The sequence below is a fragment of the Apostichopus japonicus genome, chromosome 12 (assembly GCF_037975245.1).
Source record: "Apostichopus japonicus isolate 1M-3 chromosome 12, ASM3797524v1, whole genome shotgun sequence".
Classification (NCBI taxonomy): Eukaryota; Metazoa; Echinodermata; class Holothuroidea; order Aspidochirotida; family Stichopodidae; genus Apostichopus; species Apostichopus japonicus.
The window spans coordinates 8,999,485-9,023,711 of NC_092572.1; the positions used below are offsets into that span (position 1 = coordinate 8,999,485).

Here is a 24,227-nt window from a genome sequence, read left to right on the forward strand (position 1 = left end):
GTGCCAAGAGGGTAGAACAAAACTAAAAACACATTTCTTCAAATGTATTCCTCTAATCACCCCGATACCCCCTCGCACCCCGATCACCCTATCATGACTGTTCAATGTAGAGATTTAAAGTGTTTGTTCTTTCTTCTTGACTCTATTTGTTCTTTTTCTTCTTCTCTTTCATTGTTATGTCTTACAGCAACGGTGATATGCTAACCATCAAACCCATCTCGAGTCAAATCCTATTTTATCCAGCCCAGACAGAGGTCGTTGTCAAAGTCGGTACGTGTACAGGCTACGTCTCACAATAACTTCTGATATTGTGTTACGTTTCTTTTATCCTCTTCCTTTACCAAGATTTTCAAAATGTGATGTTAAATACAAAGGCGACACATCAGCATCAACAGCTTTGATCGCAAATGTGATGGCAGCTGTTATGCACAGGAACAAAAAAGAAGACATAACAGCGAAGTTTGTGATGTGTTAATTCGTCGTGTAAAACATCACAGGGGATTGCATGATACATTTTACGAATATTTAATGATTTTTCTGAATGACTTTCTGAAATGACTATCTAAATTGAAAAAGATTCCAAATTTGAGTTAAAAAGGTTAATTTCATATGACCTTGCAGGTTTCTCCCACATCTGTGGTCACTTAAGCGTTGTAAAAATAACTGCTGATTATTATTATTATTATAATTATTATTATTATTATCACTATCATTATGAATTATTATTTTTACTATCATTATTATGATTGTTATTTAATATTATTATTGTCATTGTTGTTGTTGCTTTTATTATTAATATTATTTATAATTCAGTTTCATAGCATAACTACTTACCAAGCTGTGAAGCTAGAACAGTCTCCTTTAGAAGTCTCTTCTCAGTAATTTCACTTTTAAAAATTAAAGATATCCTTTTATGAAAAAAAAATTCATTTCTGAAAACTTTTGTTTTTAAAGCCAACAAGTTCCCTTCTTGCTGTATGCTTTATTTGGAGGCCATCCGTACCGTCATTAGTACCCCTTTCTAGGAACATATTATATTCACTATTATTCTTGTACAACTCTGTATATATAACTGCATATTTTGTGCACTGGGTTACTTAAGATGATTACTAGCCTACACTGCTTTCGTCATGTCCACCCTCAGGCGAATCTTGCCCGGGCGTTATCACAGAGTTTGAAGGAAGGCCCGGCAAGTTCATCTCTGGCGTGATTGAACCCCCCTTGGAGGGGGTCTCCATCACCCTTATTCACCTCCCTGGTAAGAGTGAGTTACCAATGTCACCTGTTCAGGTCCTCACCAACAAGAAAGGACAGTACAGGTAAAGGAGTTTGAACTTTTAGGTTTCCAGAGCAAAGATTGCTGTAGGGAGGGTGGGGGGGGGAGGGGAGAGAGGGTTGTTGTTGTGTTTTTCCCCCTCAACACAATAGATCAATAGGAAAGTGTCTAGTAAAACTTTTAAACACAGTTTGACTAGATTGTCGTGGCTAGAAATGAAATTATCCGTAACTTGTGGCACACAAATCCTTGGCTCGACAAAATTTAGCTACCCAGTCGTCAGTCAGGTCAAACCCATTATTTAAACTTTTGTTGGACGAGGGTTACGATTTTAAAAGATGATATAACACTGTATCCAGTGTCCAGAATAATTATAATCCTGTTAACTTCTTTGAGAAGATTTCAGTTTAGTCCAACCGAGCAGATTAGAAAAATACCAACAGAGCAGACTTGGGTATGTGGACTTGGGTGTGAGGACTTGGGTATGAGGACTTTGGTATACAGTAACCGTGGTAACCAAGTGTAGAATTCTCCTGGGTAGTACAAGTAGGAACACAAGTACAAGTCTGTAAGTACCAGTGCCTAATTTCCTAGATTTTGATCTCCAAAAAATCCCGAGTAAGATTTCAAAATCCAGATGCCGGGTAGGGGGGGGGGGGTAGGGGGGAAGTAACTAGATCAACTATGCTATGGATGCAGAACCAATTCAAGTCTGCCACAGAGTTGCGTATCAATAAAACCATCCACGTGATGATCGTTACGAACAACGTGTGATATCACACAATCCATTTCTCAGAGTACTTCGGAGATTTACAGAGGCGGTCGTGTAAGTCTGGCACGAATTCCTAGTACTCTTGATTACCACCCATGATATGTCCTCAATCTGAAAGTCGATGCATACTCCAGCGACCTTAGCGCACTGTCTTTAATAATAGCTGACAAAAGTTAGTTTTTTGACAATTATTTATTTTAACTTCCAGAGTCGGCCCCCTTCCAGATACGGCCGAGTTTTCCATATCTGCTTCTCTAGAGGGTTACGCTCTCTCCAAATCACCGGATAATCCCGCCGACTTCAAGGCCAAGAAACTTGGTGAAATTACCATCGTGGTGAGTCTGTGTATTCCTCGATATCGTACCTGGAAAGTGTGACCAACTCTACAGCCTGATAAAAATGTCCAGTTTTAATTGTTTAATCTGTCAAATATTCCTTTCTTGTGTGATATTTTTACCCGAGTTATGTCAATTCACTATCATGGTACGTATCTTCGGTAATAATCCATTCATTCTGATCGATACGGTACAGCGAATATAGATGTAGTTGTCTTCCAAATCACGTTCCATTATTTACCAAGTCAAATATTTTCTGCCGCTCACCCGTGCATACAAATATTCTGGTTAGGACAAAGACCGGAACTCGTGGCAGTCGGCCCTGTGGTTGTTATCTTTTTATCTTCAAAATAAAATAAAACTGTTAGCAAACTGCATATCCACTAGAGAGCCTGTGTAAGAGAATGTGTAAAAGTAAGTTGGCCTGATGTTTTGACCCTAGCAGGAGCTACTTCAAAGGCTAAATGACAAGTAACAGTAACAGAAGGGACAAAAATATGCACAGAATACAGACAGGTTAATGAGCAAGGTGAACACAAAAAGATAGATGTAAGAGGATTAGTAGACAAAGGACGATATCGTTTTGCTCTGTTCAGTAACAAGAACGAGGATAAGATCATTGCATCTTCTAAGTCCTCTCTGATTCCCATTGTTCTTCAGGTAACCGATGACAACGGCAGTCCTCTCTCAGGCGTCCTCCTCTCAATCAGCGGAGGCAGTTTCCGTAGCAACAACTTGACCGAGGCATCCGGGAAGCTCTTCTTCAACAGGCTTGAACCTCACCAGTATTTTCTGAGGTCTCTGATGAAAGAATTTGAATTCACGCCAAAGACACAGGTAAAATGTTCTAAAAGACAGAATTTTTTTGCTCAAAAAGGGTGATTTCATCAGCTAGATATTGTCAGTGTCCCCAAGACTATGTGCATCTGTAAACTTTGGTTGTGCGATTACATATCATAATAATATCTAAAAGATGGATTTCACTGAAGAAGGTTGTTCCACAACTCTCTAAGCAATTAATTTGTGACAGCATTGGTATCCACATAACATTGTGTACTGGTATTAAAGTACATTTTCTATGTAGTAACAGTACCTTTGTGCAAAATAGGATCGAGCTAGAAACAGATATGTCTGAGCCGATGTCATCCTATCGACGAAGCTATTTTTGTCACATCTGTAAGGTATATGAGTGGCCAGAGAGTGGGACAAGGGGGTGGGGCTGAAATGGAGAGAAGAGGATAAAGAACGTTGGTTAGTGAGTGGATGAGAGATTGCAAGATTTTCAGGAACATATTTTTGGTTTTTCTCCTTGTAGATGATTGATGTCACAGAAGGAGCATCTGTGAAGATAGAGGTCAAGGGTCACAGGGTCGCATTCAGGTGAGTTGTTTATGATTTCTTCTTCTTACAAAGGACATGTGAGTTGGTTTATGATCCCTTGTGTCACTATATTTACAACCATTATCAGGTAAAGTTGCTGGCCTTCTGTAAGCAATCAGTTTGTAAGTTTACAATGGATTGACTGACCGGTCCAAAACTCTGTAGAAGCTCCTTCAAAGCTTAAGCAAGTTGAGAGTGAAATATAAATAAATTGTCCTTGTTGAAGAGCTTATCCACCTCAATTCATTCTGTCAATCAACATTTCCACAATTTCCTCTCTGCAATAATTTCTCTTGAAGTATCTTTCCCTGTGAATAGTTTCTGGTGCAGAAACGAAAGTTCTCAATGTGAAAAAATAAAATTCTATCTCCTCAGCCCACCATCGTTGAAATAAGTTTTTTCTTCGGTGTTTGACTTAGGGGAAAAGAATCCTGAAAATGGATGGGATCTAAACCCCACCCCCCTTCCCCCTTCCCCCTTCCCCCTTCCCCCTTCCCCCTTCCCCCTTCCCCCTTCCCCCTTCCCCCTTCCCCCTTCCCCCTTCCCCCTTCCCCCTTCCCCCTTCCCCCTTCCCCCTTCCCCCTTCCCCCTTCCCCCTTCCCCCTTCCCCCTTCCCCCTTCCCCCTTCCCCCTTCCCCCTTCCCCCTTCCCCCTTCCCCCTTCCCCCTTCCCCCTTCCCCCTTCCCCCTTCCCCCTTCCCCCTTCCCCCTTCCCCCTTCCCCCTTCCCCCTTCCCCCTTCCCCCTTCCCCCTTCCCCCTTCCCCCTTCCCCCTTCCCCCTTCCCCCTTCCCCCTTCCCCCTTCCCCCTCCCCAAAGGCAAAACCAATGTACTCTTTACTGCGGAAGCACAAAATGTTGTTCTGTTTTTATCCGTGTACACAGTTGTTACGGTCAAGTGACATCGCTCAACGGAGAGGCAGAGCCCGGTGTGGCGCTGGAAGCCATCGGAGCCTCCAACTGCGGGGAATTCGTGGAGGAGGGGGTCTCCGATGTCGATGGAAACTACAGGATAAGGGGACTTCAGGTGAGCATCGACGACGTAGCTCGCTGTACGGGAACAGAGAAATAAAAGCCAGATGGGCAAATAATAAATTATGCTTCTACATGTATGAACAAGAGGAAGTGGTGATGTAATGATTTTAGAAATGAAAGAAGGCTTTACTATTAATAGAAAATTGTTTTGAAAAATAATAATTGCACAAAAACCATAAGCTGTATTTTCCTGAGCATCGGTGTCTACCATTCCATATTGTTCAGTGTGACACAGGGCCTGTTTGCTAAGTGAATCCAGATTGATCCTTAAGGATGATAACCTTAGTCCTCCATTTATTGAATTTTTTTTTTTTTTGGGTAAACAAAAAAAATCAAAAATTTGAATTTCTCTTGACCCTGTTTCTGCCACATTCTGTGTGTGTGTTGGAATGAAACTGAGGTGTTACACTGTATGCAAAATACTATGGTTTGTGATTTACCCCTTCCCCACCTCCCCCCCTCCCATAGCTCGAGGTTGATCAAGGGTCACTGGTTTGAATCCTCAGTTCCCCGTTCAGCGAAACATTGCAAATGCCCCCAACGTTACAAATCATATGCAGAATTATCTGACCATTGGAATACAAAGTATGTTCCTCTTGGATATTGTAATGGTTGCCATATGATTCTTCGATAGATTCTGGAAGTTCAAATACTCAAACCCCGATCCCATTGTCAATAACAGAAATTCCAAATCGAGCTAAAAGAACCTTTGTCAAAAAGTGATATTTACTTTTTGGTCCCAAAGTGAAAATGATTCTTCCTCTCTGCTAACATCCAACAGCCCAATTGCGATTATAAGATACAGCTGAAGAAGTCGGAGGCCAACGAGCACATCTCCAGGGCAACACCGGCCACTCAGACCATTCAGGTACGTTAAAAGAACGGTCAAAAGAGTAAAAACTATTAGTTACGATCTTTATGCGAGAAACACAAATTAGTTATGATCTTTATGCGAGAAACAAAACTTAGTTTTGATCTTTATGCGAGAAACAAAATTTAGTTATAATCTTTATAAGAGGAACACAAATTAGTTATGATCTTTATGCAAGAAACAATATTTAGTTATAACCTTGATAAGAGAAATCAATATTAAGCACTATGTGGTGAAACTTGCACTCAGTTCAAACAGGGCATGTTACTACATGACAACATTTGTCTGTACACTGTTTACCAGTAGTGAACTTTGACCCAAATAGGTGTGTGTGTGATGAAGGGCTCAGAGATAAAGATCTCCTTCCTCAGTGGGAGCCGGAAAGCTTGTTCCTGATTAACCTCAAACTTCGGGCATTTTTGGAGCTATTTCTAACTTTTGTCACATTTTTCCTATAATGGGAGGAATCTCATGAGCTAAGCCAGCTATCTTGTAGCACCGGACAGATCCGGAGTTTCACCTTATCCCGAGTTACTCATTTAGCTACTCCTCTGCCACAAAATGCACCAGAGCGCCAGACTATTTTCGAGGCCCTGGTGTGACGTCATAAAATAAACGGCTTAAAGAAGGTCTGAAAGATTTTTGCTCAAACACTGGCGATCCGATCCAGATAATCGTAACATCTTCCGTTAGGTTAAGGAAAATTGACGGTCTGTGCCAAATGGTGTTAACTGTTTTTCTGTGTGTAAATAATGATAAATAATAATAATAATAGATTCTTATATAGCGCAATATGCCTGAGGCGGTCTCAATGCGCTTTACATGTAACAAAAACAAGAAAAGGTATTAACTATTAAGCAAAATAAGAAGAAAATAAATGTGTTTTAAATACTAGATAACCTTGGAGTTCTGTTCAATCTGTCGGGGTAGAGTTTGATTTATTTATTCTAAGTTCTCTTTGAGGAACCAAGTGTGAATTAAATTGGCAATGTCAAACCATTTATAGGTTCATGTAACGCACCACAGTAGAAATATCTCGAACAAGAAAAAGAAAAAAAAGAAAGAACGTAAAAAAAACTGGCTGTCAGCCAGCAGCGTTTTTGGGGGGGGAATGGAGACACAATTCTGTCAAAGCGCCCTGTTTTGAATTACTCATTGTGATCTGAATAAATATCCCTCTTCCTACAGGTGACAGACGACATCGTCGAAAACGTCAACGTGATCGTATTCAGGAAGATGAAACAGTTTGACCTGTCGGGAAATGTCGTCGTCGATAACGAATTTCTCTCGACCCTAAAGGTAGGTCCTGTGGAAGAACCGTACCCTAAGACCGTTTTGGCAGGTTTTATTCTCATCCAAAATGTCACAAAATCATCCCATGGCTGTTTGTGGTGGACGTTGCCTCACCGCAAGACCAGTCGCCAATATCCAGCGTTCCTTTTGCGAGATCACTTGCGAAACACCAGCATATAATCATTTAGAATCTGTCACAACCCATTGAAGTACTTTAATAATCAACGCTTTATGCTTATTTGGTTTTTTTCACACTTTCTCGATCTTGCCCCCTCCCCCACCATTTTTATGAGGGGGGAGGGGCTATCCTGCAATAATCTCTGTCTGAATTCCAAACCACATGATCAGTCGATGAAAGAAAGGCTTAAAATATACATCATTATCTAAATAAGATCACGGCGGAAACAGAATTTGATGTGATACTAGATACCATTCAAACTGTCACAAATTAACCCACGCTTTAATTTAACCGGTTCTGTTTGCTACGTAAAATCTTCAGCCGACACTCTGGCTCAGACTGAGCTGACTGTCCTTTTCAAGTCTGGTAAAGATGGAAAAGTTGTTTAAAAGTTACCCTGATGACAAGATTCATTAAAATATTGAAACCCATTACTTGGAATTTTTCATATGTCTATGTCATTGTTATGACTGATGCACTTCGATACGATTAAGCTACCAAGTTGAAGAGGACTTGAATTAACTGACAAAATCGAAAGCGGATCCGTGTCAGTCGTCCCTACCATATCGCCTCTGTACCTTACTTGAAAATTCACCCTTTACCCACGACAAGGAATGCTGCCCCCGTTTGTATGATCTGTAATACAACTTCAAGGAAACGGCACTTTAAAAAGCGGTTAATCGAACAAATTAAGACAAAAATGTAAAGTCATTTCTAACATCCTCAAAAGAAGCAGTGGGATGTTGTGCCTTCTTCTATCCCCTTCTCAGCCCTAAATTGTTTATCAATATTTATGGGAAACAAAATGGAAAAAAACTAAAATACTGAACGTTCTCACTGTCATTAATCAGCAGTTGTCGTACTAAATTCCCATTCGTTTTTTTTCCTTCAAATTTCTTGCAGGTGAAACTTTTCCGGGAGGATAACCCAGACAATCCCGTCCACACAGTCTCACTAGGAAGTTCCAGTTTCTTTCACTTTCCATCCCTGACAAAGGATGACACGGTAAGACATCCAAAAGAGAAATAAACCTAGTTTTAATGCTGTAGCAAGACATTGCATCAATTCTGACACAGTAGTCACTAATAGGAGCAGGGATGTGCTCACACTGGGCGGCACCGGGCGGCTGAGCCCAGCAGTTCTGAATGCCGCCCAGCACAAACAGTATTTTAAACATTTCCGCCCGGCACTTTTTTGATGATAATTTAACAAATTTTACCATAACCAAAATCTGGGAGAATACATGGCACAGAATAGGAAAAATAGCACCACCTAAGCATACTTCATGTGCAAAATTTGTCCAGTGGGGAGGGGGTACCCCACCCATGAGATCCCTCTCCCAGGGTGTGGATCACACTACCGCACAATCTGCCCGGCACTCAAATATTCCTGAGCACATCCCTGTAGGAGGTTGTACTATGTGAAATGGAAAAAAAATATTGAAAGAGGACATTTCATGAATAAATACTATACAAATAATTCCTGTGAGTTGTAAGATCTTTTATGATCTCGTTGGAGGGAGCGGGGGGGGTGGTAGGGAGACCGTAAGAAGAAACCTGTTTCAATGCTGTAGCGATACATTGCATCAATTCTGACAAAGTCAATTATAAGAGGTTGTACTATTTGAAATGGAAAAATTTGAAAGATGCTGCATGAATAAGCCTATGCAAGCAGTTCCTTTGAATGATAACATCTTTTATGATCTTGTTGGGTGGGGGGACCGACGGGGGTAAGGATATGTCCCAATGTGACAGAATGTGACAGACCTTACCGTAATGTGTGACTGCGCATAAAAAAACCTACCCCGGCATAAACTGTAATGTACAGTAATGAACGGAATAGTCGACACATCCGCCCTCGAATGCATCTGAGTAACTTTTTGATGGTAAATCGATGTTTTGTTTGAATTTTTTCGTCGGCGAGATCGTTTGAAACGGGCAAAAAATTTTGGAGTGAAAAAAAGTAGATAGTCACGATTTTGTGACTGTTGATGACAACAGGATAAGTACGTGAAAAAGAGGGATAGTTTAGACCGTCAAGATTGACTACGTGTTGAGGCTTTTAAGTGTATCCCATGTGATCAGACACTGTAATTGAGAGTACTGAAAGAGGATATGTTAGTTCTGTGTCTTTATTATGGTCTCCCCTCTCCTTCCCAAATTGGTCACTTCCCCACCCTCTCCTTCCTCCCCTGCATGTCATCCCTGTAAAAGATGGCAGCATTTAGCCAAATAGCTGACCTCAAAAAATCAAAAACTTCAAATATTTTGCTGTTCACTGTCTGACCTTCATTCTGACCTATTTTACATCATTATTCATTATTTTCTAATAATGCCAGATTAAAATTTAAAAAGAATGGTCATGTTGACACATTTCCAATTTTCTTAATATATTTTTCTATATCCATTTTGTCATCATTTTCAGAGGTATCGGATCCGTTTGGAATCGAGTTTGTCCAAGTCCACACATACGTACATTCTACCCGAGGCTTCCTTCAGCACGGCCGACGGCTACTACAAGCATATAACGTTACCTTTCACACCTGAGGTAAAGAAAACATAGACTCTCTTTCTCTCCTCCTTTTTCAAAAATCCAAAAGTAAGGTTTAGTAACTTTTATGGTCAACATGCAAATCATACAGGTCCCTTGGTAAGGGAAGGCTCGAAGATCTAAACAACCGTTGTTGACCCAACTAGACGTCCAGTTTCCTTTGAAGAACAAAACTGGAGCATTCAGCGAGTCACACTGGAACGCCCGCCGCCCAAAGGTTGCTAGTTAATTGCCATCTCACTGACTATTCAATTACTAGTTCAATAACTTTAACATAACAAATTTAAGTCATTAGTGTCTGAGTCAATGGTTTTCCAAATATGCTCTAATTGTTTTGTGTTGTGTTGTTTTCATTAATGGGTCAGGCCTCATCAGAGAGGATGATGTTTTCATCGCAACTAAACTGAAAATGGCTTTTGTTTTTTCTTCCAAAATTTTTCAATTATTTGTCCACGGAGAAAATAATACTGTCGCAAAACAGTTTACACTGCATGTCAAAAATGTCTTTGTTTTCCCTTAAATATCATATTTCAATCATTTATTTTACAGAGGAAAAGAACAATTTCTCTACAAATAGAAGATGCACTTTCATGTTAATTAATAAAACTACAGAGAACATTGAGAGCTTGTAGTTAGCAAATATTCCAAATGTAAAAATTCACCGATAAATTTCAACAAAAAGTTTGTCATAGGAGAAAAAAAGCTTGTGAAGAGACCCAAACTTTGTGACGTCAAAGACCACCTACGATGATCGACCTCCAGAAGTATCAGAGGGGGATATATAGCCTGTCCAAATAGGTGCCATTCAATCAACAGTATCTCCCATATGGAGTGTTGGCTCAGTGGTTAACGCCGGTGCCTTCCAATCATAAGGTCCCCAGTTCGAGTCACTCCAAGATTAATATATGTCATCCAGTTACAGAGTTGTTGACAATTCATAATCATGGACGTTAAATATGAATTTAAGAGACTGACTTCGGTCAGCTTGCGGCTTTGATAAGCCAATGAGGCTTCTTCGCGAGTTCTTGCTTGCAGGAGGATCTAAAATACATACATACATATCTCAAGTTAAGGACAAGGTATATCGAACTGAGATTTGCAGCCATCAGTGTGAGGAATATTTATCTCTTCAAGATAGTGTTATCTTGCCTGCTTCCGGAATATCCCAATTATTACTCCGTCGTTTGCCATTTGGAATATTCCATTATAGCTCTGCCTCATTGTCTGCTACTGGAATATTCCATTATAGCTCTGCCTCGTTGTCTGCTACTGGAATATACCATTATAGCTCTGCCTCATTGTCTGCTACTGGAATATTCCATTATAGCTCTGCCTCATTGTCTGCTACTGGAATATAACATTATAGCTCTGCCTCATTGTCTGCTACTGGAATATTCCATTATAGCTCTGCCTTGTCAGTGCGTCAGATTAAAATCACTGGTCTCCTTTGTTTTTGTTATTTCAGAGGAAGTCTGTTGAGCAGGAGATAGCCCAGGGATCTTATCTAGCGCTGCCTTTACTAGTGGCTTTTGTGATAGTTGTATTTAATCATAATAAGGTAAGTGGTTTTAATTTGCTGTCTGTTACCTCTAAGAGGTGAACCTCCCCTCTCACCTTCCTCTCACCCTCCTCTCCCCCTCCCCACACCTCTTTGAGATAATTTAGTCAATTGGAATGGTGCTTAGATACAAAATGGTTCTTTCTTTTGCAACTTTTGAAACAGTGTTGTAGAATTTTCGACTGGTTAGGTGGTATCGCACGCACATGTTGTATACTCGTGTATCCTACACAAGTTGCTATTCTGAAATATTCTGTCCGCCGGTGTTGGTGTTAAGGGTGGAAGGGGTAGATCCCCCTACCACCCCCCAAAGTATATATGGTTGCACCCCTACCCATAATCTGGTTTTTATGATAGTGTCAGATTGTGTGAGCTTCTTCACCATTGCTTGCTCTATTCCATAAGTGATGAGGTCGAATTAAAAAAGTACACCCATTGATTTTTCTTCTGTCACAGATTTTACCTCTAGTGCTACAGAAGATCCAACAGACAGTGAAGTCGACCACGGCGGCCGCCACCTCCTCCTACAGGCCATCAGCTCCCGCTCCCAGCAGCGCACCCGCCCCGCAGCCCCCCATAGATATGTCGGTCTTCGCTCCAGAGGATAGCCTCAAGCAGAAAAAGAAAGCTAAAGTCAGGAAAGCGTGAGAAGCGATGACCTGCAGAGAGATGATGAGGCAGACCGGGTCGGAGGGGTCCTCGTCCGTATGTAGGAGGAGAAGGAAGAGACGGTGGAAGTGGAGCAGAAGAAAGAATGGATGAGCGCGAACATTTCCTGGAGGATTTGAAACGAGATGCGGTGAAAGAGGAGATTAAAAAAAGATTGATGGAAGGATGGAAAAAGAAGGGCCCTTTTGAAGAATGGAAGATTATCAGTGAAGGCTTTTATTGAGGACAGAGATAAATGAAGCCCTATTATTTGGGGGGGAAAAATTTGTCAATTTAAGAAATTTGAATATGTATGAGTAACAACTGAATATGTATCATGTTGAAAGATTGATTGTACAAAAAAATCAAAACGTATGTAAGGGTAAAGGATTAAATGTGGATAATAGCTTTCATTTGATGGGTAATTGGATGGGAAAACATAATCACTTGAACATGTAATGTATGAATTTTAAAGCAATATATGAGTTATATTAAGCTTTGAGGATCAAGCCGCCAAGATGGAGATGTATAATTTTTAACAGATTAGACAATTATAAAAAATCTAGCTGTCATAAATTTTCCAAATTTTTTTGTAATATAAATAGACAACATGAAAGGGGAGACAGCAAAGCAGCGTGTGTAACTATCAAAATCCACAATCTATAAATTGATCTTTTATCCGGAAAGTATCTCAAAAGTGGAAGCTTTGTGGTACAATGAGAAGACCCAAACGATTTTAGTTAGGGGGAGTCAGGGGTGTGGTAGGGGTGGGGAGAGTGTAGAACAGTGTGGTGGAGGGTGATAATCAATTGATATGAGAGGTTCCACTAAGCAAACATGTTTTCTAAATGTTTTTTGCTTCTTTTAGTCTCCTGGCCAGGAGTCTATTTTTTGTAATTCATTGTGTCGTATTTAACCGAGTTTGTAATCTTCGGTGTATCCATAGTTTATCAATAGAGAGAGGGAGATAGGGCACATTTTAACAGATTATTTACTAAAGCAGGACTTGACACTTATTGTTATACAAGAGAAATAACAACACCAAGGGTACAATCCAATTCATTGTTATGTCTTTTTTTTTTTTTAATGTTTTGTGTTGTATTCATTTTATCATGCAATAATGTATCAATGTTGAAATGAAACATTGGTGATTTATAACATGTGCATTAATAGAACAATCGTCTCTTGGGGAAATACATTGATGACAATTGCTCATCATAATTTGATGGGAAAAATAAAAACATGTTTGTGATTTTGTTTGAGGTAAGGATCATGGTTAAGATTGTAACAGTTGTGTTTTAGTTTCTTTGTTGGGTTTTTTTTTTTTTTCGTTTCTTTCACTTTTTTTTCAAAATTTCACCAAATGTAAGTCAAATTGAATCGTCAAATACACATTATGATTAAGGGTAATCATTTATAAAAACAGTGAAGCTGGTGCATATGTTTGTTTGTTTTTTTTATTTTGGTCTGTTTGTGTTTTTGTACCAGGTATTATCAGTTGATAGTTTGACAGGCTATATACAGGTTATGTACAGGGCTATACACAGGTTATGTACAAGTGATACAGACACAGGTTATGGACAAGCTATATACAGACTAAACACAGGTCATGTACAGGCCGACCCATCAAATCTCCCGGTGTCATATTCTATTCTCCCGGTTTTTAAATGTTTCATCACTTGCGACATTTCTGAAAATAGCCAACAGTTAGTCCTGTGCATACTAATTATTAGTAATTCCCCACAGTAACGCTGAACACGGGAAAGGCTATTCAGTATAGTTCACAAGACAGACAGTCAGTCAAGTCTCAAGCTTGATGGGACTATCTAGCATACTAGCCATGAAGTCACAGTACCCAGACTCCACTGTTTCAAATGGAAGTCTACTAAAGAAACCCTGTAGAAAGCGAAGCAAGGTGCTGTAAACTACAACAAGAAACACTGATTGGATGATTCTCTCACTGTATTGCATAAGTTGACTACTTATTTAGGAGTATTTATATCATTTCAGTTGAAAATTACCAACCTCCCTATTTTCCCCTTGTTCTCCCTATTTTTTAGCACTGAAAAATGTTATTCTCCCTATTTTGGGGTCAATAGCCTGTACATACCTGTCAACCTGTACAGGTTGACAGGTCTGTACAGGCTATACACAGGTTATGTACATGCTACTGATGCTATACATATTATTTACAGGTTATGTACAGGCTATACGCAGGTAATGTACAGGCTATACGCAGGTCATGTACAGGCTATATTCAGTCTGTTTCGCTTCTAGCACATTTCATTGGTATGTATATATATATATATATATATATATATATATATATATATATATATATATATATATATACATATATATCACTTCCTCATGGTAAAATGAATTCCGATGTGACCTACTAGCCTAAACCTATTTTATTTGGATTTAATTTGATTTGACATCATCATATCTATTTTTTTTTTTTATGACTTTCCCAATTTAGTCCGGTCCTACACCTCTGTCCATTATTCCGGGGGAACTGTGTTAGCTCCCTGCAGTTGTCCCATTTCAGATTTCCGGGATAGAGCATCGGGCGGGTCTTTTAGTAGTTTAATGGGGCACAGTGGAATAACTGTAACGCATGACCCCGGATAATGGATTTAAACCAGTTCTACGGTGGTGCCATGCTGTAGCCTATACCTTTCGCCTACGAAAATACTGTATTAATAGTGCGGATTTGTTTTCCACCTTGTTGTTAATGGACCATGGTCAGAACGATGAAATACGAATAAGTTTCTATGCTGCAATGGGCTTACATGTTTCTGGGGGTGGGATGGGTGGGACATGGGGAAGGATGGTGGGGGAGGGGGTTGACAAACGATCAGGGTACCCGACGAGACAATTGCGCGAACTTATATAGGCTAATGATCCTGTTTGACTACAGGAGAAAAACGGCCTTTTCTATTCCATACAATTTTCTGTATACGACATGCACACTTGTGTGATCGCGATATAACGTTTACTTTACATCAAACCATTATATAGACACTATATTACATTTTTCTCTTCGCGTATTTGTGTGTGCTTTATATATAAAAAATATCGTACACGTTCCCATATTAAGTAAACAATGATTCAGCTACCGGTCTTTCTGTGAACATATACCGGTAGCTGTTTACCGTGTACAATGATTGATCATTATATGTAGGCCTGTTGACGGCACAGTAGTAGTAAAATCAAATATACACTCGTGTTATTTTGAACATATTCATTTTCTACCAAACACTTAAAGCAATATATTATATATTCAGCACCAACCTGAATGTAGTTAACAACAGACTGTCAATGTCTTGTTTAGAAATAGTACCCTAATGCGTGCTAATATCTCCAATCCAATTATACCTGTACCTTCACTAGAAAAATTTCCATACGATGTGTTCTTTATATATATGCGAGCGCTTTTTTTTTGTGCTGATGGAAATGCAATTTTTTTTTCTATTGGATATAAACTGCCCTTCAATTTATGCCTCACTAAAATGAAAAAAAAACGAGTTATGTTAATTGGCAATTAACGGTTGCTAATGAAACCGCTGCCTCTGTTAATTGTGTAGGCTTATTTGCTTCTAAAATTAGTTCAATTCACTTATTGAGGTATCTACAAAGTTCATATTATCCCAGCCAGTTTATCTAATTTGTGAAGAGTACTAGCAATTAATGTCCATTGTTAAAGCAAGCCAAAACAACATTGTCTGTTTTAAGTTAGAAACCGCATTCACGTGCGTAATACCGTTATCAAACAGATATACATAAAAGACACTGAAGTTTTAAGAGGAATTCGTATCGATAAACTGCTGAAGGAATTGTATAAATACGATCACACACACTGGTGGCGCAAATCAACCCTCCTATAAATAGTCAACACGTATTTTATTTAAACATGTAACATTTCTCTCTAGATTTTAAAATTTCAAAATTTACAGCGTTTTATTTTTAATTAGATTTGGTTAAAAAATATATTCCAGTCATTTTTTTGGCTATATATAAAATATATTTGATTAGAATGATTTGGTTGTGATCCATTCGCTGTATATGACTTGTTATCTTTCTATATTTTTGTTTTATATTGGCAACGAGAAATAATACATTATAGGCTAATAAAAAAAATAAAACCAATGTATATTTACATGTCTAGATCATTAATTAACTAACAGAATGGTACGTTGTATACCTTCAATACTATCTTATCTGTATTGGGGGTCTAATTTGCTAATGATTAAAAACCAAAATCAAACTTCATTAATTTATTTTGAGGGACGTTCAAATATAACATAATGTTAATGAATGCAACGTTGGTGAGACGCGCATTGATGAATTGGCAAGTTAATTAACTGGTTCTGAACCAGTCCGTCGCTGGGTGCGAGACGCCGAAGGCAAATTATACATTGATGTAACTATAAAGTTAACACACTGTTTTCCAGTCTTTTTGCTAAAAAGGGTGTTATTAACTTTCGAGCGGTAAATGCGCGGTCGCATTTTAAACATCATTCCGCCCCAGGAAAAGTGTATATACTTATATACACTAGAATTATGTTACAACACAGAACCCCGACGAGGGAGGGGGTGGGGTGGGGGAGGGCATATCCACCATAATTTTCACAGCAAGGAATTTTCAAGATGGCGCTGCCGCAGGCGGGAACGACAACGACACTTCATTCTTTTGACTTTAGCATCCCACCCCCACCAAGTCCCGCTATGATCAGGCTTAAATCATCACTTAATTGCTACAGGCGAAAATATACTAACAAAGTAAAACAAGAAGAACAAAACAGGAGGTATGCCGATATGTAGCCGACTTATCTATTAATTCAACCAGGAAGCACAGAGAGTATGCCATTACTATAAATGTATATGTATATATATGAGAATCATTGCCAGTAAATTTATTAACCATAAATTTGATTAATGTATAGTCTAGACTAACCGAACCATTGATTATGAAGCGTGTTTATGATGTTCCTTTAAAGTTTTAACTTGATGAATCAGCGTGGATGATTAAGAATTTGGCAGCTTAGCCTAGAAACTATATTTAGTAAAGACAAGGATAAATTGAAGATTATTGAGTTCAAGACGCCTGAAATTGTTGGGGTTTCCGTTTCATGCAACGTTCACGTATATTACAGTAACTGTTAATTAACTGTTGATACTTATTATTTATTATTATTATTATTATTTTAGGTTTACAGTCTTGTTCAAGGCCAAAGCCCTCTCACACAACTTTACAACTTAACCCTGGTCATTGGTAACTTGTCACACCTACACACCAACGTATGCACAATTAAAATAATCTCCCCTGGGGCACCACAGTGGACCACAACAACGTGTCCCCATAGGGACTTCCCATAGGGTGCTGTCACAAACCGGCGCTCGCAACTATATTATATAGTTTGTCGATAGGTACGACTTTTGTACATTAATAAATTATATGATATATCAGATTTTAGTTCAACAAAAGTACTCTAGTTTTAACTTTCATGAATGTCTTACGAACCCCCTGGGATGGACTCACGCACCCCCTGGGGGTTCATGCAACCCCAGTTAGGGAACCCCTGCTCTAGACCATACAAGTACACTGCTACCAGTACAGGTTATATTTGCTAAACACCTTTTATTTGTCAAGTGGCCTTTCAAAGGTAGTATATACGCCCATTAAATGCACCATTGACTTACACACTAAATCACAAAAGTAATGTGGTCTCTAAGTCTAGATAGAAGTTTTCACTAGCTAAACGCTACCCATCACCGGATAGCTGACAAGTTGGCCTTTCATGGCACTATCAATTTTCCGTATCGTGACCATGTAGAGTTTTGCTATTCGAGCCGGAAGTTTTTGTCACTTGTAAACAAACCTCTTCACTCAGTAGTAAACAATTTTCCTACGCTGCTCATGGGAGGCCTGTAGGGGTCTAAACTTGCCTCAATTGACCCAATTTTCTCACCACATGTACTTCCATTCATACACTTCAACATGCAAGCCACAAAAAACTAGATCATGATTGGTAACAGGTCAAAAAAGATGTTCTCCTGCTGCTTTTTGGCACTTTTCCTGAGAACAATCGAGCGGATGGATATAGACTCTAATAGGAGCATGCCACCTCAAACAGGTGTGGTTCATCAATTAAAGTGACTGGACTATATAATCTAACAGAGAGAGACCAATTGGTCAGTTCCTCAGATGCAACACAAAACTTAATTACGTAAACATAAGACTTTTATGGCCTACTTTAAAAACTTTGTCAATCACATATATGTTGTTAAATATCATCCACGTGTGTTCTGTTGTTTTTATATGAAGTTAAAAAAACATAATGCGGAGATGACGTCATCATGACTTAAGCCTTAAAGGGGAATTCCCAGAGATTTATCATATATCTTACGGTATCTTGCAGGAACATTGCTTGCACTCAAAATGTTTCCTTTTTCCTTGGTCTATATGACATATCAATAACTAAAACGCTGCCTTAAAGTCATCCGTTAAGCATCTAAATACTACTAATATTGTAAATGATAGCATTTCTGCAATGTGCCTTGATGAAATAACCCCCCCCCCCCAAAAAAAAAATGTATATATATATATATATATTCTCAGATCCACTGAAATTTTATCAAATTCTTTTTTTACAGATTTTCTTTCCCATTAATTTTAGTCAATTTTATTCTCATTATATGACAACAATCTACCGGTAATCTACACATTTTAGTGACGTCACTCCAATTAGGGGAATCTTCTCTTTTCCTTACTCAAGTTGTAGTAAAGGCGCCGTTTGGTCTTGGTTTTCTTGCGTCGTTGAGTCACACTGATGAATTAGTGTTAAACCAATACAAGTTATGGTAATGACGATAGCTCCAATCACTGAATTCCAAGTCGGCAATAAATTAAAGAATAGATATTGCGCAATAAAGGCTAAAAGCACCTCTGACGTCATAGCAATTGTGACGTAGGATGCGTTAGCTAATTTCAGCGCAAAATATATCGCCATACCTGAACAAAAGCTGAGAAACCCATTAGATGTGATAACCACGGTGTCCAAAACCGTTTTCGGTAGAGTGAACTGCACGTATAAGCCACATAAGATGGCGCTGATCGTTAAACCGCTGATTCCTTGTAACAAAATCGGTAAATATGGCAACGTTTCGTGCTTTTTCGAAAGTTGTCGGTATGCAACTAGGCCAGATGACGTCACAACTGCACTGGCAATAGCTAACATCAGCCCATATAAGTAATTTTTCTCTGTCTCTTTCTCGGTTGTGTCCGAAAAGAGAAATGTCGGTCCTGACACTAAAGTTACTCCAAGCACAGCTAAGACAACGAGAACTACTTGTAAACACGATGGTACTTCCTTAAAGAATAATGCTCCTAGCAAAGTTGTGAAAACGGGCATTGTGAAATAAAGCGTGATGGCGTCTCCTGGACTAGCTAAAACAATCGCTAATAATAGTAACATGGATCCCGTTCCAACCAGAAATCCACCAATCAAAACATGCGCGATCTCACTTAATGTTCTCGGTAAAGCCGGTCTCGTTATGGGAATCGCAATTAAAGACAGCAGAGTGATACCAACGGCGTTCCATAGAGGTATCTCTATAGCAGGCATGTGCTGCCCCGCTTTAAAGACAGAAATGTCAACGATGACAGCGCATGATGCGCTGAGTAATGAATACAGTAAAGCACTGTGTTCATAAAGTTGTTTCAAACATTCTAGTGGAAAACTTCTTTTCTCGATTCTTTGGTCTTCTTTTGTCTTTCCCTGTTGTGTATTGGTTTCGCCAGTGCGCAGTGGAGTCTTTTCTTGGTCCATCTTATCAATCGCCATGTTCTATTGACACACACAAACACCTACACACAAGAAAAGTTGTTAAAACCGTGGAAAACAAACAGGAAACATATCTTTTATTTAATATGTATGAAAGATCTTAATCGGAGTTATTTCATTTCACTGACGATTGTAGTCTGTTTAGGATGAAAAAATATACAACTACAGAAAAAACAAAACCTACCAAAAAAAAGACACCTACAAATTATACAAGCTAAAAAGTCTCGAGTAAAGCTCATATCTAAAATAATGAATTTATTAACATGACGTAATCATGGCATTATTTTTCGAGCAACATTCTACCTGGCAACAAAATGGATAAAAATGAAAGAAAAGAGAAAGTGCAATATTATGTTTATATCCTGTCATGACACTTTATATAACATTAGGTCAGATTTACTAGATGGCACACCATATAGACATGAGTTTTAATTCGTTAGGATATCTCTCAACGGAGCAATATGTTTTGTTTTTTTATCTTTTTGGTGGCAATTGTTCATCAACAACTGTTTTGAATTCATCACCAAACGGTTTCCATAACAACCTGACATGGGTTTATTGGTTTAAAAGGATTAGGATGGGCGTGTACTAGATCATTCAAAATGTCGAATGTTGTACACACCTGTGCACATAAGCTATATTCATAAGTACATATACTTTGATGACTGTTAAACGAAAGAACGGATCAACATTTAACCGTCTAGATCTAACAGCGAATGCCACGTGGAAACATTCATTAACCAAACAGTAAATATTTCAATTGAGTAAAACTAATAATTAACATTTGGTGTTTTCAATTTTCAAAGAGATGTTCCAAAAATTATAACGTAGATTATAATAGATGAATCCGAACAGCTGAGAGACTGTACAGACAATGGCATATTTTTATATAGGCTATAGTCTACGTTGTTTTAATCACAATATAAAAATTCTACAATTATATGGTTATTCTATGTAAACCTACATAATTATGCTGCGTATATTGTGAGAACGAGTTAGCCTATATATCGTATTTGCATCAGTTGCATTCGCAAAAGCAGAGGATGGAGGTATCCCTCCTCCATCTTCATTCGGTGGGGGGGGGGGGGGCGGGTGGAGGCTGGAGGAAATCGTTCAGTCGCGGGATATATATTTTCTTCAAAATTGAAAAGCATTTATTTGCACAACCTTGCGTTGAGACGTAACTATATAGGCCTTATTTATAACCTCAGGATGTACCCGTTGACCTCTAAATTTTGAAACTGTCTCTGATAGGACCTCAGATCCCCTCCCCTCCCCCTCATCCACTCCGCCCTTCAATGGGGTTGTATTCAACGGTCCCACATCCACAGCCACACCCATCATTCGTTAAAAGGTTTTGATAACCTAGAGCCCGATAATTCCCCTACCTAAATCAGTCGTGAGAAAATTCGCAATCTGTCCCTCCCCTTTTTCCCAAACCATGCAATTTTGAAATCCTGTTCTGTATATCGTCCATATGGGAGTTTGCAAAGTATGTTTCATTTTGTGTCGAAATATCATAACCTCACCTATTTCCCCACCCAATACCCCACCAACCCCCGTTTTAGAGTAAGACCACTCCTCGTGAGTCACTCTTTTATATGTAGTTCATTTTAATTGTGACTCATCAGATGTGGTTTTATACTTTCTTATTGTCCTAGATATCCAAGAGTAGCCAATATGTCTAGCCTATACGATGGTAGTTTAATAACCAAAGAAAATATATTTTCGAAATAATAATAATAATAATACTGAAAAAGTGGGTTTCCGGCTGCTGATCAGATTAGGTCATCGAACAGCCCTCCTTTTACAGACTCCAAACCATTTTAGCAAACTCCTTCAGTCACTTACTTAATGTATAAACAATACATGAGACCTGACTACAATTATTTGTGTAGTATAGGCCACTGACTGACAGTGAGTCCTTACTTGGTACTCTTGGTATTCTAGCAAGGTTGTATGCACTCATATATACTTACACTTTACTAGTACTTGCACATATACTCGCGCTTAAAACCTTGTACTCGTATTTGTACTCATACCCAAGGGGGAATGGTACGCGTACGCGTACCCATACCAAGTGAGCTTGTATACGTACTCATACTAATACCAAGACAACTTGTATATGTACGCGTACCCACATACCAAGAGAGCTTGTATACGTTCTCGTACTCATACCAAGAGAACGTGTATAAATACTACTACTCATACCAAGAGGAATTGTACGCATACGCATACCAAGACAACTTGTATACGTGCTCGTATTTATACCAAGGGAAATTTTACACGTACTTGTACTCATACTATGGGGACTTGTACTCGTACTCAAACCAAGGGAGCTTGTATACCTTCTCGTATACTCATACCAAGAGAATATATATATCACAGTATGCAGCTACTTCATATGCGATTTTCTAAACGTTTGCTATAGTATTTCGCTTCAATGAGACTGATTTCAATATTTATCATTAACATGCACATACCGTGGATTCAATTTGACATCTATCTCCACGGGGAATACATTGAATACATACCATCACATTCCGATAAAGCGTGATAAAAAATACGGCAAGAAAAATATCAATATAAATTTAAAGATATATAAGAATCTTGGCAGTAAAAACCACTGTATAAGTGTACTGCAACGATATACTTATTTATTAAGCCAGATTTATCTTATACATATTTGAGGACCATATATGTTACTAAACAAGGTTGTTGAAGTTTCATTCCCGAAGCCTGCGACTTCAAAACAGTGTTTGAAATGTGAACAGACACGAATCCATGGGTTATGGGCCACTCCAATTAATCCCACCCCACCCCCATCCCCCCATATACACACAGACATTTTCAGGGTTTTTGGGGGACTAAAAAAAGACTTACGGCCTTAATTTTGATTATAATAAAAATGTACAGTGTTTGAATTATAAGTATACGCTCCACTCTTTTCAATAAATTTTACCGATAGTTCGCTTCATTTTCTCCATCGTTATTGGATTTGTTTAGTCTTTTAGGGTTATCTGTTTTTAAGATTTTTACCTCAGTCTTTCTTTTGATTAACATGGTTTCTTAATTTTCGTTAAGTTTTATACCTTTACTCTTTTAAGTTTGTACAGCGCCATAGCTTATGTTTTTACAAATATATGTGCGCTTTAGAAATGTTTAAATAATAATAATAGTTACTTCGGTATAGTAATGGCGGTGTCTACCGATGCTTGTCGTATCTCCCACACCACCAGCCCCCCCCCCCGCTCCCCACCCCCCCCCCCTCGCCTGTTGTGTTCATATAAAAACCTTATACAAAAAAAATTCTAGAAATGAAGATAAATATTGTTTGTCTTGCCTTTATTAATATTGATAGCGAAAGGAAACAAATCCCTTCCTATCAAACCTTGTAACTGCATTTTGGGACATTGTTTACTTAGCCTAATTAGTTAGGATGTCCGGGCACTGGACGGTCAAACTCTCAGCGGGGTACTATGGTCTGTCAATGAACTAAGGAGTGATGCATACCATTCGAAATTGTGTTAAAAAAATCACAGTAAGGCAAATCATACGTACAAAAGTGTAGTTTCGATAGTTCAAAGTGAAATTGCGGTATAGTACATTCGACTCTCGGTGAACAATGAAAAGTACAAAGTATAGTATCCTGAGGTTAAAACAATAAGTTTCACACTTTCCTAGAGCGATCACCAGACACACATATAGGACACACAAACACCCACCCACACACATTTACATATACATATCTATATAGAGATATATGTATAATATACATGAATATATATATATATATATATCTGTATATACATATATATATATGTATATATATATATATACATATATATATATATATATACATATATATATATATATATATATGTATACATATATATATTATACATATATATGATAAGATAAGATAAGATATGATATGATATTAGTATTACGTTTTTGTACTTACTTTTCGTTCAAAAGACCCTACAGTATGGTACTCGATAGCAGTTTTATGTTTACCAAATATCCATAGAGACTACGGTACTAACTACAACCACACTGCAACACACTTAAAAATCGTTTAAACCGCTTAAATAAAAACCCGTAGATTTGAACTTGTTGGCAGTAACTACTACAAGTCTGGGTATTGGAGGATGGAACTGAAAGATGACAGAATGTGACTACGCTTTTGCTACCGTCCATGCTAATCAAAAATAATTTCATAGCACGGTTCCAAGTACCGGCAATAATAAATATAGATATATCTCTCTCTCTATATATATATATCTATATATATATATATATATATATATATATATATATATATATATATATATATATATCTATATCTATCTATTCTATGTCTACATATATATATATATATATATATATATATATATATATATATATATACATATATGATATGCATATATATATATATATATATATATATATATATATATATATATGTATATATATATATATAG

At 38.2% G+C, this 24,227-nt stretch overlaps 2 protein-coding genes and 1 long non-coding RNA gene across 3 annotated transcripts in view; 1 reads left to right on the plus strand and 2 right to left on the minus strand.

Annotated features, from left to right (window-relative positions):
• LOC139977152 (BOS complex subunit NOMO1-like) overlaps window positions 1-12,876 on the plus strand; it is a 34,202-nt gene extending 21,326 nt beyond the window's left edge. Inside the window, exons 18-29 of the mRNA XM_071986305.1 lie at window positions 188-270; window positions 1,145-1,319; window positions 2,257-2,383; window positions 3,044-3,220; window positions 3,699-3,763; window positions 4,646-4,787; window positions 5,577-5,663; window positions 6,855-6,965; window positions 8,041-8,142; window positions 9,562-9,684; window positions 11,153-11,245; window positions 11,702-12,876. Of these exons, the coding sequence (XP_071842406.1) occupies window positions 188-270; window positions 1,145-1,319; window positions 2,257-2,383; window positions 3,044-3,220; window positions 3,699-3,763; window positions 4,646-4,787; window positions 5,577-5,663; window positions 6,855-6,965; window positions 8,041-8,142; window positions 9,562-9,684; window positions 11,153-11,245; window positions 11,702-11,893 (1,477 nt within the window). The 3' untranslated portion in view covers window positions 11,894-12,876. The remainder of the gene's footprint in view (window positions 1-187; window positions 271-1,144; window positions 1,320-2,256; window positions 2,384-3,043; window positions 3,221-3,698; window positions 3,764-4,645; window positions 4,788-5,576; window positions 5,664-6,854; window positions 6,966-8,040; window positions 8,143-9,561; window positions 9,685-11,152; window positions 11,246-11,701) is intronic.
• The window catches only part of LOC139976918 (uncharacterized), a 472,282-nt gene extending 454,040 nt beyond the window's left edge, over window positions 1-18,242 (minus strand). Inside the window, exon 1 of the long non-coding RNA XR_011796317.1 lies at window positions 18,025-18,242. This is a non-coding gene — a long non-coding RNA (uncharacterized lncRNA). The remainder of the gene's footprint in view (window positions 1-18,024) is intronic.
• Window positions 18,243-18,505: 263 nt separating this feature from the next.
• LOC139977577 (solute carrier family 35 member G1-like) lies at window positions 18,506-23,972 on the minus strand. The gene is made up of 2 exons (XM_071986976.1): window positions 23,708-23,972; window positions 18,506-19,746 (listed from the first exon to the last, which is right to left on the minus strand). The coding sequence occupies exon 2, from the start codon at window positions 19,741-19,743 to the stop codon at window positions 18,667-18,669; it is 1,077 nt and encodes a 358-aa protein (XP_071843077.1). The 5' UTR covers window positions 19,744-19,746; window positions 23,708-23,972; the 3' UTR covers window positions 18,506-18,666.
• Between the last annotated feature and the right edge of the window lie 255 nt (window positions 23,973-24,227).